Source organism: Pollicipes pollicipes, unplaced genomic scaffold (assembly GCF_011947565.3).
Source record: "Pollicipes pollicipes isolate AB1234 unplaced genomic scaffold, Ppol_2.1 Scaffold_5724;HRSCAF=6776_pilon_pilon_pilon, whole genome shotgun sequence".
Classification (NCBI taxonomy): domain Eukaryota; kingdom Metazoa; phylum Arthropoda; class Thecostraca; order Pollicipedomorpha; family Pollicipedidae; genus Pollicipes; species Pollicipes pollicipes.
The window spans coordinates 31,358,066-31,372,473 of NW_023596746.1; the positions used below are offsets into that span (position 1 = coordinate 31,358,066).

At 64.0% G+C, this 14,408-nt stretch overlaps 1 protein-coding gene across 1 annotated transcript in view; it reads right to left on the bottom strand.

The window, feature by feature from the left end:
• Positions 1–14,408, bottom strand: part of Pi3K59F (phosphatidylinositol 3-kinase 59F) — a 31,338-nt gene that overhangs the window by 9,167 nt on the left and 7,763 nt on the right. Inside the window, exons 6-9 of the mRNA XM_037226383.1 lie at positions 12,293–12,451; positions 11,579–11,674; positions 6,014–6,211; positions 134–319 (exon numbers count right to left, since the gene is read on the bottom strand). Coding sequence (XP_037082278.1) covers positions 134–319; positions 6,014–6,211; positions 11,579–11,674; positions 12,293–12,451 — 639 coding nt within the window. The remainder of the gene's footprint in view (positions 1–133; positions 320–6,013; positions 6,212–11,578; positions 11,675–12,292; positions 12,452–14,408) is intronic.

Here is a 14,408-nt window from a genome sequence, read left to right on the forward strand (position 1 = left end):
CGCAGCTCGCAGCTGCCGCCGCGCCCTTCAGCGTTGCCAGACCACAACAAACTTACGGTAAAATACGCTGGCACCGGCGCGAGCGGTGGCGCGGCGTGCACCGGCGCCGCGTCACCGCGCGCCGTCGCCTCACCTCGTCTGGTGCCTGCCGGAGCCGCGTGATGGCGTAGGCGCGCACGGCCGGGTGGCTGAAGGCGGGTCCTAGCAGCTCCAGCGCCTGGTTCGGGTCGATCGGCGCCCAGCGCGCCATCAGCTCCAGCGCCTGCTGAGACTCAGAGTTCTGCTCCCAGTTGACGCACTTGAGGAACTTGGACAGCGCCTGCCGGCCGGCGAGGGCGGTTAGCAGGACAGAGGGCGGGGGGAAGGGGGGGGGGGGGCGCGCGGGGCGAGTCAAGGGTCTGGTCAACGCGGCCGAGGGGGAGAGAAACACGGGACGAGACGGGGTCTGGACAGATGGGATATGTCACGGCGGGTGGGGGCGCGCCCAATACCGCGGGCGTTGGGATCGCGGCCGGGTGACGACGTGGGAAGAATCACCCCGTCACCGGCCACATCCACGGCTGTCGACACCGCGGCTATCGCCTGACACGGACACCAGGCCGCCTGTTCGGACACCAGGCCACCTGACACGGACACCAGGCCGCCTGTTCGACTCCGCCTCCACCGACGGGCCGCCGAGGTCGACAGCACCGCTGTTGTTCCTTTCTATTAAGCCATTTCCACCCACCAATGCCGCGCCTTCAGGCAAACCTCAGTGCGGTACGGCCGGTGGCCGAGAGAACGGCACGGGTCGCTGGTCACGTGTGCTGTTCGTGCGGCAGTAAGCGCCCCACTCGCATGCCAATCGATGATGATCTTGCACACGCATTCACCTACCCTTTCCGCGCCACGAATGTCATGGCCCGACCAGCCCACTAATCGTTTTATCTTCAGACCACATCGCCCTTTTAATGAACTAGCCAATTTAGCCAAGTGACTGCCAACGCAAAGCAAGGACAGGTCAGCAGAACAAGTGTCGCCAGTATGTCTCCGTTCAGCCGTGGCCAGCAGCGGCATAAAACCTTTGCGAGCGAGACGTACCAAAAAGCAACGCCTCCAGGGCGGCATGTTGACATCTATTAATACATGTTCTGTGTCACGCCGCTTGCTGACACGTGCGGGCTTAATGCGACCAACACGGTGGCATCTATTAGATGTTCTGGATCACGCGGGACACTGACACGTGCCTCCAACTGCCGTGCTTCCAATTGCAGTGGGCACGAGCGGTCGGCCTGCCGCTCGGTGGCGCACGCCTTTCCGGCTGACCCCCGTCCCGCTCTCGGGACGGAGCAGAGAGATGTTCACATGTCCCCGCCCCCCCCCCCCCCGCCATCCGACACCCGGTCCCAGGGCCCTCACAGGGCTCCGCGGTGACGGTCACAAACCACCGCCGTGATTGGCCTGACGACGAAACACAGACCGATCGACCGACACGCCCTCCCGGCTGACCCCCGTCCCACTCTCGGGACGGAGCAGAGAGATGATCACATGTCCCTGCCCCCCGCCATCTGACACCCGGTCCCAGGGCCTTCACAGGGCCCGGCGGCGACGGCCACAAACCACCGCTGTGATTGGCCCGACGACGAAACACAGACCGATCGACCGACGCGCCGACCGGCAGACCCGGGGCGCGGCCGGGCGCCTCCCACCATCCCAGACGCACAGGGGGCGGTCAGGGCAGCGACGGGCCGGCGGCAGCGCTCACAGTGAGGTGGACAGCTCTGAAGAGGCGGGACCAGGCGAGACGGCAGGACACGAGACAGGTCCCGCTGACCCATGCACACGACCCGACATGCGCCGGCGACCGAACCAATGCAGGACGGTGGAGGCGGCAAAGCGAACGGTGCGAAGCACGCCAACAGAGAAGGAAACACGACAGGCCGGCGGGGACGGACGGCCAGGTTGGCGGACCGTGTTCGGATCGGTCGGCTGGGGTACTCACGGACATGGTGTGCCGGCCGCCGACAGCCGGCCCGGAGCGGCGGGCGCCGAGTGAGGGGCGCCGGCGGGGAGCCCTCTCACGCGCCGGGCGTGTGACGCCGCGACGGCGCGAGACACTGGCCAGCGCGCCCGGCCGGCGCACTTGCGTCAGTCAGCGGACAGACAGGCGACACGATGGCAGGACGGCGGCCCGCTCAGAGGCGCGCCGCCGACACGCCCCAGGACCGGCCGAGCCGGCGGCGCCGCTCCGGTCGGGCTCCGGCGGCCGGTGGCCCCGGCGGCACAGCCACGTGCCCCTCCGGCACCGCCGCCCGCCCGCCCGGTCGGAGGAGCGCCGGGGCGGGACGCCGGCCGCCGCGACCCAAGGCCGGCACCGCGCTCCGGTCTGCAGCGCGTCCCGCCGCCGCGCCGCCGCCGTCGGAACGGCAGCGCCGCTGTCACGCGCTCGGCGACAGCTGGCCTCGGCTAACGAGCCTCCAGCCGGCTGGCGTGTGCGGCTGTCGGAGCCGCGCTCGAGAGAGAGAGGGCAAAGTCCCGACCGACCTGAAGACGCCCTGCGAGTCGCACAGTCCGACCGGGCACTGTGTGACACACGCGGCGCATGGGAGGGATCATCCCGCCAGGTTTGTCTACTTTATCAGTCCGTTTATAGCCCGGGTTGACCGCCTTCCCACTGATAAAACACGCCGACCGTGCCTTCGCATCTGTGTTAAACTGGAGAGGCAGCGATCGACCCGCTGACGTCGGGAAGCTGGATGGGCTGTCTCGCCGTCGTCGCGGCCGCCGCCGCGTGCGTTTCCAGCCGCGTGCCCTCGGCTGTTTACTCCAGGCGGCCCGCGTGGCCCGTGCCGCTACAGCCGGATCAAACCGGAGCTGTACCGGTACCGGCCCCTCTCCGCCGCTTGGCGTGGCGGGAGGCACCCAATCAGGCCAGGCTGAGATCCTCGGACAGAGGGCTTCAAGCAACGCTTCCCACCAGCGCCACCGCTGGCGTGAGCACGGCCGCCCGCTCTGGCCGGTACGCCCCCTCCCCCTCTCCACTCTCTCTCTCTCTCCCACGGCGCTGCTGGGAGCGCCACGGAGACGGGCCGCACCGTCTTCCGCCAGTGCGCCAGTGCGCCACTGCGCTATCCTCACGCGCTTCCGTGAGGCGCGTGACGGAGAGGTGCCGCGCTACATCAGGAGCCAAGCGGCACGGCGGCGGCCGCGCCACGTACAGCACACACGGCGTCCGTCACCGAAGACGCCGCCGAGCCAGCTGACCAATAAATAGAACGTCACACGAGCGAGATACGGCCATTATTCATCCGGCGCAGAAGCGTTGAGATCAGCTCCCGCCAGTCCTACTCGTCCAATCCAGCCCGATTCGGCGTGAGAACTTGTGACTCTCACGACCCCCATACGAAGCAGGAGTAAACAATTGATCTCAGGCATCCCGCCCGGGCTGATGTCAACGACCTCCACGGAATGACGTTCATGATCTGCCTCACCGCACTGCAGGCATTTTGGCACGGCAACTGTCACGTGACATTCCAGGCTGCCGTGCCGTGCACGGCGACGTCGGCGCGCGTCGGCAGGCCACCCGGGCACGTGGCGCACGTCTGAGTCAGCGCGCCCGCCAGCTGAGCACGCCTGTGGCCGCGGTCAGAAGTCAGTGCCCGCTCTCACCACAAGTGTGGCCTACCCCAGGGGGCCTGTCGGATTCCCACCTGGTATTACGGCTCTAAAAAGGTGACTCAGAGTCGGGGGGAGGCAGGGGGTGCCACAGTGTTCCTAGGCGGCCGTCGAGAGTATCGAGCGGGTCACGGACAGGGGGGGGGGGGGGTTCTCGTTGGCCGACCGCTGTACTAGACCACTACCAACCCACCATACCAGCAAGCGATGGGCCAGCACGCTCTGCTCTGGTCAGCCTGCGCACCCGCCTCAGCACATTCCGAACAGGAGCGAAGGCGCCGGCTGCTACTTGAACACGGCTCACGGCACTATAATCACGGAGATATCGGGCATGCGACTATGCATGAGAGTAAATTCAAACCCGCCACCAAGTCGACACTCGCATTGCGTTGGCGGGAATCTTGTAAACTTTTAGTCAAAGAATCTTGCACGCTTTTAGTCAAAGAATGTAATGCGCGAAAGATACGTTACCGATGCACGTGCTGACTGGGTTTGCTTAGACAGAAATCTGGTCTACGCCCCGAGGCTGTCTGACGCAACAGTCAGCCAGCTATTAGCTGCACTGCATCTGGCACATCCGCGTTCCTGGATGGCGCGTTCTACCCACACGTTCTCAAAACTGGGTCACCGGCTTAGCTGCACTGGGACGCAGTATAACATCGGCGGCACATCTGGGTCAGTGCCGCCCAATCTGCAGTCCAGCTTCCTAGCTCGTCTTGCGGGTCTGACATGTCCTCTAACCAGGCCTTGCAGCCGCCGCCGTTCGCAAGATACGTTAGAAGTCCTGAGGGACGGGTCCCTGGGCTTGACAGCGCACGTGCCAGCGCTCACGGTGATTGAGGGCAGACCGAAGCACGATTGCTGGGAGAATGCTCGCGAAAACATCACAGCCCCTCTGAACGGGGTCTGTCTTAATTCAATAACGGCGCGACTCCACGCCAGCAGACGGGCTCAGAGAGCAGCAGCATTCTGCCGGGGGGCTGTCTTCACATTCTTCTGTGCGGCCCACGGGGGCGGAAGAGGCAAACTGCAAGCGACTGCCGCACGAACACGGGAGGGAAGGGGAGTGAGATATGGTTATCTACCCAGCAGCTGTTCTCAATTTTCGCATTCAGGGACAACAGAAACACAGCCGAAAGGACGCGAATATCCCTGATGCCTATTAGTCATGATAATACCTGGAGAGAGTGTGGGAGGAGGGGAGCAGCAGAATGAGACAGTGAGACCGGGAAGAGAGGTCGAAGTTTGCCAGGGGTTACTGCGCCCGGCATCGCTGCCTTCTGTTGCTATCGGTGTGCGGCGGTAAGCAGAAAACATAATTCAGCATCGTTCGGACCATCAAAATCATCTGGTGGTTACAGGTCCAAACCGTGTCGGCTAGTTAATTCCACGGGAGTCGTCCGGTGTTGTTCGAGTCCTGAGCAGGACGCGATGGTGGCTGGCGTCAGATGCCAGGGGTGAGTGGGACGGGATGGCGGTAAGCTTTCAGCCATGAACGCGTCACAGCGCTCTGTACACCCCAACACACCAGACGGTAAGGACAGTCCGGACAACTAATTCATCGGTGCTACTCCTGCCTCGTCCCAACCGTTCCATAATACTAAATCGTGAAATCTGATGGAAAATCATCGCCGTAGCAGAACCACCATACCACACGGGTTTGCACGCGCCAGCTATGTGGGGCCAGGCGTAGAAGTGTTCCACAATTACGGCCTAGGCTTTTCTTCATACACAGAAAGACATGTTTTGTAAATCTGGTGGCATGGTAACAGAGGAGACAGCAGATAGCAGACTGTAAACAGTGATACTTTTCTCAAACACACAATGTTCTGGATGTCCGTGTCTACTAAGGCTTATTGTTCATGGCTTTTGAAGAGCTCTGGTGTGGGCGGCATACAAGAGACAACTGCTCCAACGCCACGTCACACACGCTGCCAGCACGCCGGCACTGCAGACAATGGTGCCTCCTCCACGCCCGGAATCACCACAGAGAAGACGTGGATATGAGCCAGCTCGAGCCCGTGAGCCAGCTAGAACCGTGAGCCAGCTCGAGCCGCATGGGCTAGCTCGAGCCATGAGCAAGCTCGAGCCGTGAACCAACTCGAGCCGCATGAGGCAGTTCGAGCCGCTTGGTGCGCGCACTGCTAGCTTCTGTACTGCGCGCGGCCACCGCGGCACGGCAGACAAACGCTTAGCCCTGCTGAAGCGGAAATGGCACCATCCACCTGTCCCCAGGCATCCCAGACACAGAACCTCCTGCCCGCGCCTGTCCCCAGCCGTCGCAGGACATAACCCCTCCCGCCGCCCCCGTCCCCAGCCGCCACGCCCTACGCCGCGGGCGCCGCGGCCCCATACGCACCTTGCTCTGCGAGCTGAGGTAGAAGCGGTACTTCCACACGAGGTCCTGCGCCTCGCGGCTGGTGGGGCGCGTGGGTGGCGCGTTCACCACCGCACTCAGCTGGTCGCGTGTCACCGCGTCCGGCTTCAGGTCGCGGTCGGTGACGCCCGAGCGCAGCGAGCGCGCCAGGTGATGGTGCTTCAGCTCCAGCAGGTTGTCCTGCGGCAGCGCCGACCAGGTCAGCAGCGGCGCACGTGGGGCGGGCCGGGGTCGGGCGGACCTCCGCTGACACGTGGGGCAGGTCAGGTCGGGTCAGGTGAGGCCAGGTTGGTTCCGGCATAGCCCCGCAGGGTGCGCAAGACAGGTCAGGGCAGGCCAGGCCTTGGCAGCATACGCGGCGCAAGCCAGGTCAGGGCACGGCAGGCCTCCGCGTGATGCACGGTCACACAGGCCAGGCCGGAGCAGGAGTCCGCTGGCCACAAAGTCACGTGTGGAGTCCACAGATGCACCCGACGGGCCAGACCGCGCCAGGAGTCAGCGGGATGCGAGGGCCGGCGACACAAGAGTGAGCAGACAACCGCTGACGGAGGAGGCCCCTGCCGAGGCAGCCACGCTGACCACGCAGGCGGGAGCGACGGCGGCAGGCAGTGGTCACGGACGGCCTCTCGGACGGTCGGACGGCGGTCCCGCCATCAGCGATGGTGACCATCCCGTAAGGTGACGCCAGGAATCAGTGTCAGTTGAGCAGTGGGACACAAACGGTCGTCAGCATTCACGGGACACACCAATGCCATGACACGGAGGAGTGATGCGGCGGCGGCGGCGGCAGCATCATGGCACAATGTGCGGAGATGGCTCTCCAATGGGGAAAATCGCTCAGACCAGCTAGAAGATGAATGTCAAGTGGTGACAATGAGACGGAGTTCCCAGGCGTCCGAGAGACGAGGTCGGCGCGAACCAGCTTCAGACGAGACCGAACAGGACCGTGGTGCACAGGATTGCCCCTCCGCCTCGAGTCAGCTGGCCGGATCACAAGCGAGGCACCCACAGCCTCGTCGCTGTATAACACAGACCGCCGACGGAGTTTTCGGGCCGCGAAGAAGATCAACACCGTGCCTGCACAGACTGGCATCAGGGAGCGAGCACGCGCAGCGCAAAGGCGCTCCAGAGCCACGCCAAGTAGTCTGCTCGAGGAGTTGTCCGACTGGTGCGGACTACAGCTGTCGCCGACGGCAGCGCCTGAGCGCGAGGGGGGGGGGGGGGCGGCGAAGACACCTCCCACCGCAGCAATGCCCGCCAGCAGATCGGCGACGCTGACACACTGAGCCGACTCCCAGAACACCTGCAGAGCGGACAGACGCGCCGACCGGCCAGAGGGCGGGCGGCGCGGCCGGCCCGGCGGCACCACAGACCTGCATGCTGAACTCAGCCTTCACACTCAGCCAGCGGCAGCTCCACGCCGGGCGCGTCGCCAACACGAACTCGCAAAACATGACTGTTCTGGCTTCGTGGGCTCGCGGCGTCGGCGGGCGGCTGCGGGCAGGCGGGGCGCGCACACGCGCTCGGTTCGGGCGTCGGTACGCTACTGCCCACCGTCCGGAGCCACGCCGCCTGCTGGCCTCGGCTGACCTCGGCCGCGCGTCAGCGCCGGCGGACGGGGTCAGGGTCAGGCGCGTACCTGCCGGCCGACCAGCGACCACCAGGCGCGCCGCGCCGCCGTCTCCGGCCCCGCCGGCGAGGCCACCTTCATCATGGCTGGCGTCTGGTCGGCGCGCACGCGCACTGGATGGCCGAGCGGGCAGCACTGCGGCCGGTCGGCCGTCGGCGCGTCGCCGCCGAGGTCGAGGGGGCGCTGCCGGCGGCCGGGAGGGGGGGGGGAGTGGGCGCACGCGTCAACAGCGCGCTCCGCCTCCCGGGGGAGGGGGAGCACGACGGGGCCATGGCTGTGCGCGGCCCGCAGAGACGGCGCTTGGGGGACCGGCACGGAGCAGCGCGCCTGGGTGGCCGACCACCTCATGACATGGACACGAGAGGAGGGCCGGAACGCCAGGCCGCGGGGGACACCACTCCACGAAGCGAGCGGATGATCCAGACAGCTAGGACCACGCACGGCGCATGTGACCGTGACAGCAACGGCAAAGCTAGGCTCCTGAGCATGTCCGGGTGAGGGAACATGGATGATATCGCATGCTCAAACACCCTTGCTGGCACTGTCTGTACTCGGTCGCATTGCTATCCTTCCTTTTCTCTTGTCTGCCTGTCCGCATAAGTTTATCCGGTGCAGGACGTGTGCTACGATCCGCAACTGAACGCCCACTGATGTCCACAGAGCAAAAATGTAGCGTGGTAACCTCAGTAGGTCGCCTCACAGTGAGTAGGCTGGGGTTTCGTCATGAGTATCTGGGGTGGATTTGCTCCATGCACTGAACCAGCACGAGCAGCCCACAGCTTACATCTAGAAAAGCTACGAATCTGTGACACTGGCGGAGATCTTCTTCTCCCTCGCTGCACGGAGCAGACATATTTCAGTTCAGTCAACCTGCACGTGCCTTCTCTCCCGCAAGCACGAACGGAACAGCCCCGTGTTACCGAGGCCGCGGAGACCTCGACGTACAAAACCCATACCACAGACCTAATCAGCCACTCAAGCCCTATCACAGCGATAGACGTAAAAAGCTCGGGAGGCAGTGACATGCAGTATGTCGCACGTGGACGCGGTTTGGTCAGTATCGCAAACAATGACACGGATCGAAGCAGTGATAAGTGAGAAAATGCGCTTCAGTGGTCCCATTTCGTGCGACATTTACAATTACAGAGGACAGAACCAACAACCCACGGTACGTGTACTGAAGCACGACTTTCGCATGATCAAAACAACGCCACAAGACGCTTACTTTACAACTTTACCCGTAGTGTGGGATAATGCGAACAATAGTTAACCGTTACATACCGTCCTGGATTTCCTAATTGACCAACGCATTTCAGAGATACAGTAAAACGTCAGGAAACACCAACCTACGAAAAAGGCTGCAGTGAGCCAGTCATGCTAAGCAGAAATGGAGAATGATAGCAACTGCGAGGACCATCGCCGCCAAGTCCGTCAGGCCACGTTAGGCCACATCACACTCACCACGCTGCCTGATCGTGCGAACAGGGGATGCGTACTTAAAATATCACAGGACAGCGCTCTGATATTCTGTTGCACATCACACGGCCCATTCAACAACATGTGGCGCACCTACTCTCCAATACCCTGGCCATAAGGCGGCGCTACCTCGCACTGACCCGAAGCAAGCTGCCTGCAGCCGACCGGCGGGAGCTCGGGCGAGCTGACCGGGCGGCTAAGCTATGAGCTGAGCCCGGCTACCTGCCTGACAGCCGACGGGGTCCCGCCGGTCCAAGCCCGGCTATCTGTCTACCAGCCGACGGGGTCCCGCCGGTCCAAGCCTGGCTACCTGTCTGCCAGTCCGCGGAGTCCCGCCGGTCCCAGCCCGGCTACCTGTCTGCCAGTCCGCGGGGTCCCGCCGGTCCCAGCGCGGCGGCTGACTGGCAGCAGCGGATCAAAGCACTGCGACAGCTGGCCGGCGCCACCGCCGATGACGCCACGCCGGCGGGCACAAGCGCAGCGCGGTCCAGCTGGGCAGTCCCGCTGTGCGGAGCAGCACCTGGGCGGAGGGCCACCCTAGCCGTCTTCTTCCACACTGGAGCAACCACACGCACACGCGCTACGGAACTAGCACAACCGCAGGTGTCCACGCGCGGGACCGGACAACAAACTGGGCTGGCGGCTCGACATCTGCATCCCGCGCCCGAGGCGAGGCGAGATCCGGGGGGAGGGACGGCGGCCCGCACTGACCTGAGCACCGCAGGCCTCGACAGCGAGCTGGGCGGCGACCAGCCCGGTCGGTCGGAGCGCAGCCATGGACGGGCGCGGGCCGGCGCTCACGCGCTCACAGCTGGGCGCCGCCGCTCGGCCGCCGCCGGCCGTCGATCGATCGCACACTCACGCGGCTGCCATACGGCAACAAGTGTGCCGCGGAGGCCCCGAGGCGCCGCCCGCCGCCAAGACGGCCGCCGGGTCACCGCACCTCGGGCGCGCTCGGAAGGCCGGCCGCCGACAGGCTCGGAGACCGACGCGACTCGCAGGCGGCGCCCATTCGACTTCGCGGAGCGTTGGTGTTTTTCGGCTGGGGTTAAATGTGCGCGGCGACATACCCGCACCTGCCGGCTGTAACATGCGTACTCTCGTCCTTGCCCTATGTGACACGTACGACAAGGACGCGGGCGCGGAACGGCAGGGCGCTAGCAGAGGCGTAATTAACCGTGGTCCCGACGCCGCCGTCTCGCGGTCGCCGCTGCGTCCGGTCTTATCTACGAACTCTTCAGAACGACAGTCAACACGCACCGAGTCCGTCCTCCAGTCATGACTCAAACATATGGATACGAAGCGCCCGAGCACAAACGAACTCCGACTCGTTCGCCGAAACGTCCACGCGAACGGACAGAACGCCGCGCGTAGCCAGGCGGAGGTCCTCCGACGCGTGTGGGCCGGCCAGGACGACACGGAACGGCACCAGACGCGGCTCCGTGGCGGCTCTCCAAGGTCGCCCGACGGCCGGCGCCTCGCTTCGCGCCCGCTTCTCGCTTCCGCGTGCGCGGGACACGGTGCACGCGCCGGCCGCGCGCGTCCCCGAGGGCGGCGGACGTGACCTACATTACGTCCGGGTGCGGCCGGGGCCATATCCGCCCCCGCGCGGAGGACGGGCGCGGGACGAGGCGCGACAGGCGACGGAAGCTATCGCACCGCGCGACAGCCGTCGCCGCCAGGCTCGATTTTGCTCCGGCGACAGAGGCCGTTCAGATGCTGCGTGGTCTTCCGGACAAAGGCGTGCCATGCGACGCCTCTGGGGAAGTCGACGGACATGAGAAGTGAACGAAGCAGTGTCACCAGCGGTGCAGCATGTCGGCAAAGCGGCCTCTGAACACGCCGACGGGTTTGCCCAGATTTCGATTGATGCAGAGCGTCATCACACAAACGCGTCGCCAACGCGGATATCGACAGCAGCATCGGGCGGGTTCAGAGTGGCGGTGTCCGGCGGTTCCTTTTGTGAACAACGATCGGATGGAACGTCCCGTGAGGATTAGCCCGGCAAACTGGTGCTGCGTGTCGAACACGCAAACGTGGAACACCCGCTTGGAACAAGGTGGATTGGAGACAGGCCCGCGGCGCACATGGGAACATGACGTCAGGTTAGAACAATCGAGACAACAATCAAAAGTTGGCAATACATTTGCTCAAAGCCCAGCTTATGGGCCTCTCACCAAGCAGAGGCACGCAACTTCACACGGAGCGAGCCAGAAATATGGTCAAACATCTCATCAGAATCTTGTCCATTCGACCGTCCAAAGGTAGAAGGGCCTGAGCGCCATTCGGTAAAACAGCGCACAGGCCCTTTTCCATTTGCACGGCAGCATTCTACCAGACCGGGCTCAGCGCGACCTGAATCAAACGACACCCCACTGCCCCACAGCGACAGCAGGTCTCCGGAGCCGGGCGTGGCGTGCTCCGCGGGCGCGATCTCTCACCAGCTCCGCTTCGTGATCGTCGACGGTCACCAGGTCGGTCCAGGTGCGGTACTGCACCTCCATGTTGGCGCCCTGCTCGAAGTACACCATCGCGTACTGGAAACACACGCAGGTACCGCGTCAGCGACGCGACGTCAGGGCCATGCCGACGCATCGCACCGCAAGGGACGATTTGTGCGTTTCGTGAAATGGGCCTTAACCGAGCTTACAGAGCACGTCATTGTAAATGGCGACCGGATTACCCACGAGATGAAACCCGGCCGTACCGACGCCGCCAGTGCAACTTGCGGCATGTCATGAGTGTTTGGCAGAGCTCCGCATGTTGGAAGCTACGGGGCGCAACAGCCGCGACACAGCCGGTCACGGAGCGTCAGCGGGGCAGCCCTGGCGGCGCGCCGCGGCTGGGAGGGCCGCAGACTGACAGACGTCCGCCGGTCGGCCGCGGCAGGGGCGGCCAGCCCCCGGCGACCGGCCCTCGCGCCGCGTCACGCTGAGCTGGACGGTGCGTACCATCAGGATTCCCCGAGGGCCGGAGACTGATGGACGGGGCACGACCGTTGCGCCCGCCGCCCCCGTGGTCATGAGCGGGCCAAGAAGGTTCCGTTTCTCGTGCCAGCAGGAGCGGTACGGCGCATCGTGCTAAGATCCGCCGAGGACGACCTCGGCGAAATCGACCACCGGGTGGGCCCAAAACGAGAGACCGCTACGTCTCACCTCCTGTTTGTCGCACAGGATCTTGGGGAACTCGATCATGAGGTAGAGCGCCGACGAGGAGCGCTTCTCGCGCTCATTGATCAGCTCAATCTCGCGGAACGTCAGCCGGTCCAGCCAGTCCACCTGCTGCAGCTGGCCGTTCCGGTGCCGCTTCGTCAGCTGGAACAGAATGTTACAGTGACGTCAGCCGGTCCCGCCGGTCCGCCTGCTGCAGCTGGCCGTTCCGGTGCCGCTTCGTCAGCTGGAACAGAGTGCTACAGTGACGTCAGCCGGTCCCGCCGGTCCACCTGCTGCAGCTGGCCGTTCCGGTGCCGCTCCGTCAGCGGAACAGAGTGTTACAGTGACGTCAGCCGGTCCCGCTGGTCCACCTGCTGCAGCTGGCCGTTCCGGTGCCGTTCGTCAGCTGGAACAGAGTGTTACAGTGACGTCAGCCGGTCCCGCCGGTCCACCTGCTGCAGCTGGCCGTTCCGGTGCCGCTTCGTCAGCTGGAACAGAGTGTTACAGTGACGTCAGCGTCCGCCGGTCCACCTGCTGCAGCTGGCCGTTCCGGTGCCGCTTCGTCAGCTGGAACAGAGTGTTACAGTGACGTCAGCCGGTCCCGCCGGTCCACCTGCTGCAGCTGGCCGTTCCGGTGCCGCTTCGTCAGCTGGAACAGAGTGTTACAGTGACGTCAGCCGGTCCAGCCGGTCCACCTGCTGTAGCTGGCCGTTCCGGTGCCGTTTCGTCAGCTGGAACAGAGTGTTACAGTGACGTCAGCCGGTCCCGCCGGTCCCCCTGCTGTAGCTGGCCGTTCCGGTGCCGCTTCGTCAGCTGGAACAGAGTGTTACATTGACGTCAGCCGGTCCAGCCGGTCCACCTGCTGCAGCTGGCCGTTCCGGTGCCGTTTCGTCAGCTGGAACAGAGTGTTACAGTGACGTCAGCCGGTCCCGCCGGTCCACCTGCTGCAGCTGGCCGTTCCGGTGCCGCTTCGTCAGCTGGAACAGAGCGTTACAGTGACGTCAGCCGGTCCCGCCGGTCCACCTGCTGCAGCTGGCCGTTCCGGTGCCGCTTCGTCACCTGGAACAGAGCGTTACAGTGACGTCAGCCGGTCCAGACAGTCCACCTGCTGCAGCTGGCCGTTCTGGTGCCGCTTCGTCAGCTGGAACGGAGTGTTACAGTGACGTCAGCCGGTCCCGCCGGTCCACCTGCTGCAGCTGGCCGTTCCGGTGCCGCTCCGTCAGCGGAACAGAGTGTTACAGTGACGTCAGCCGGTCCCGCCGGTCCACCTGCTGTAGCTGGCCGTTCAGGCGTCGCTCCAACCGAGGGAATACAGTTGACGGGTGGGACGTCAGGGAGACGGCCACTCCGCCCATGTCTGCAGGCTCATGACGCGAGTGGTATACGGCAGCACTGCGGTGCAGCATTCAAAGCATGGTAAACGAGACAGAGCCGTGACCCGAAGCCCCTGTTGCGCACGTGGCGATTCAATAGCTGTTTGGCACTGATTGGAGTTCCCAGCACGCATGTATGTATGCACCGACGTCGCGGAGTAATCCACTGCTGCAGCGGCTTCTAATCTCTGAGTCACGTATGAGGGAACAAAACACCCGGTCAGCATACAGCACAAGCGCACGTTTAGTCACGCGGCACACGTACACCTAACTCTAATGCGCATACGAATCAGAGATTTCCCACATGTTTCCGGTAGCGACATATCCCAGCGGTCCCATGTAGTGCATGGCGCTTAACTGCGCGCACGAGTGCTCGCTGTGTCACGAGCGCCGCCGCCAGTACGGTTGGGAGCACGTTTGAAAGTGCTGTGCTATGGTATGGAATCGCCGCCTCCCAGCCCCGTCCCCCGGCGGGACACGTAAAGCCGCCGGATCTGTGCAGTAATCCGTACTCCAACACAGCTACTTGCTCGGGAGATGGGTGCGAGCGTGTCTGGCTCATGATGTACCATAGTCTTGTGCGCTCGGCTCGGTGTGCAGAAGTCCGCTACTTCCTGCGCGGTCAGCCAGCCCCGTCTCTCTCGCAGGTCAGACACATGGTCGGACTCACCACGCCCAAAGACAATCCGAGAGCCGGAGTTCAAGGCTTTTTGAATTTTATCTATGTTTTTCTCGGTCCCGTTTCC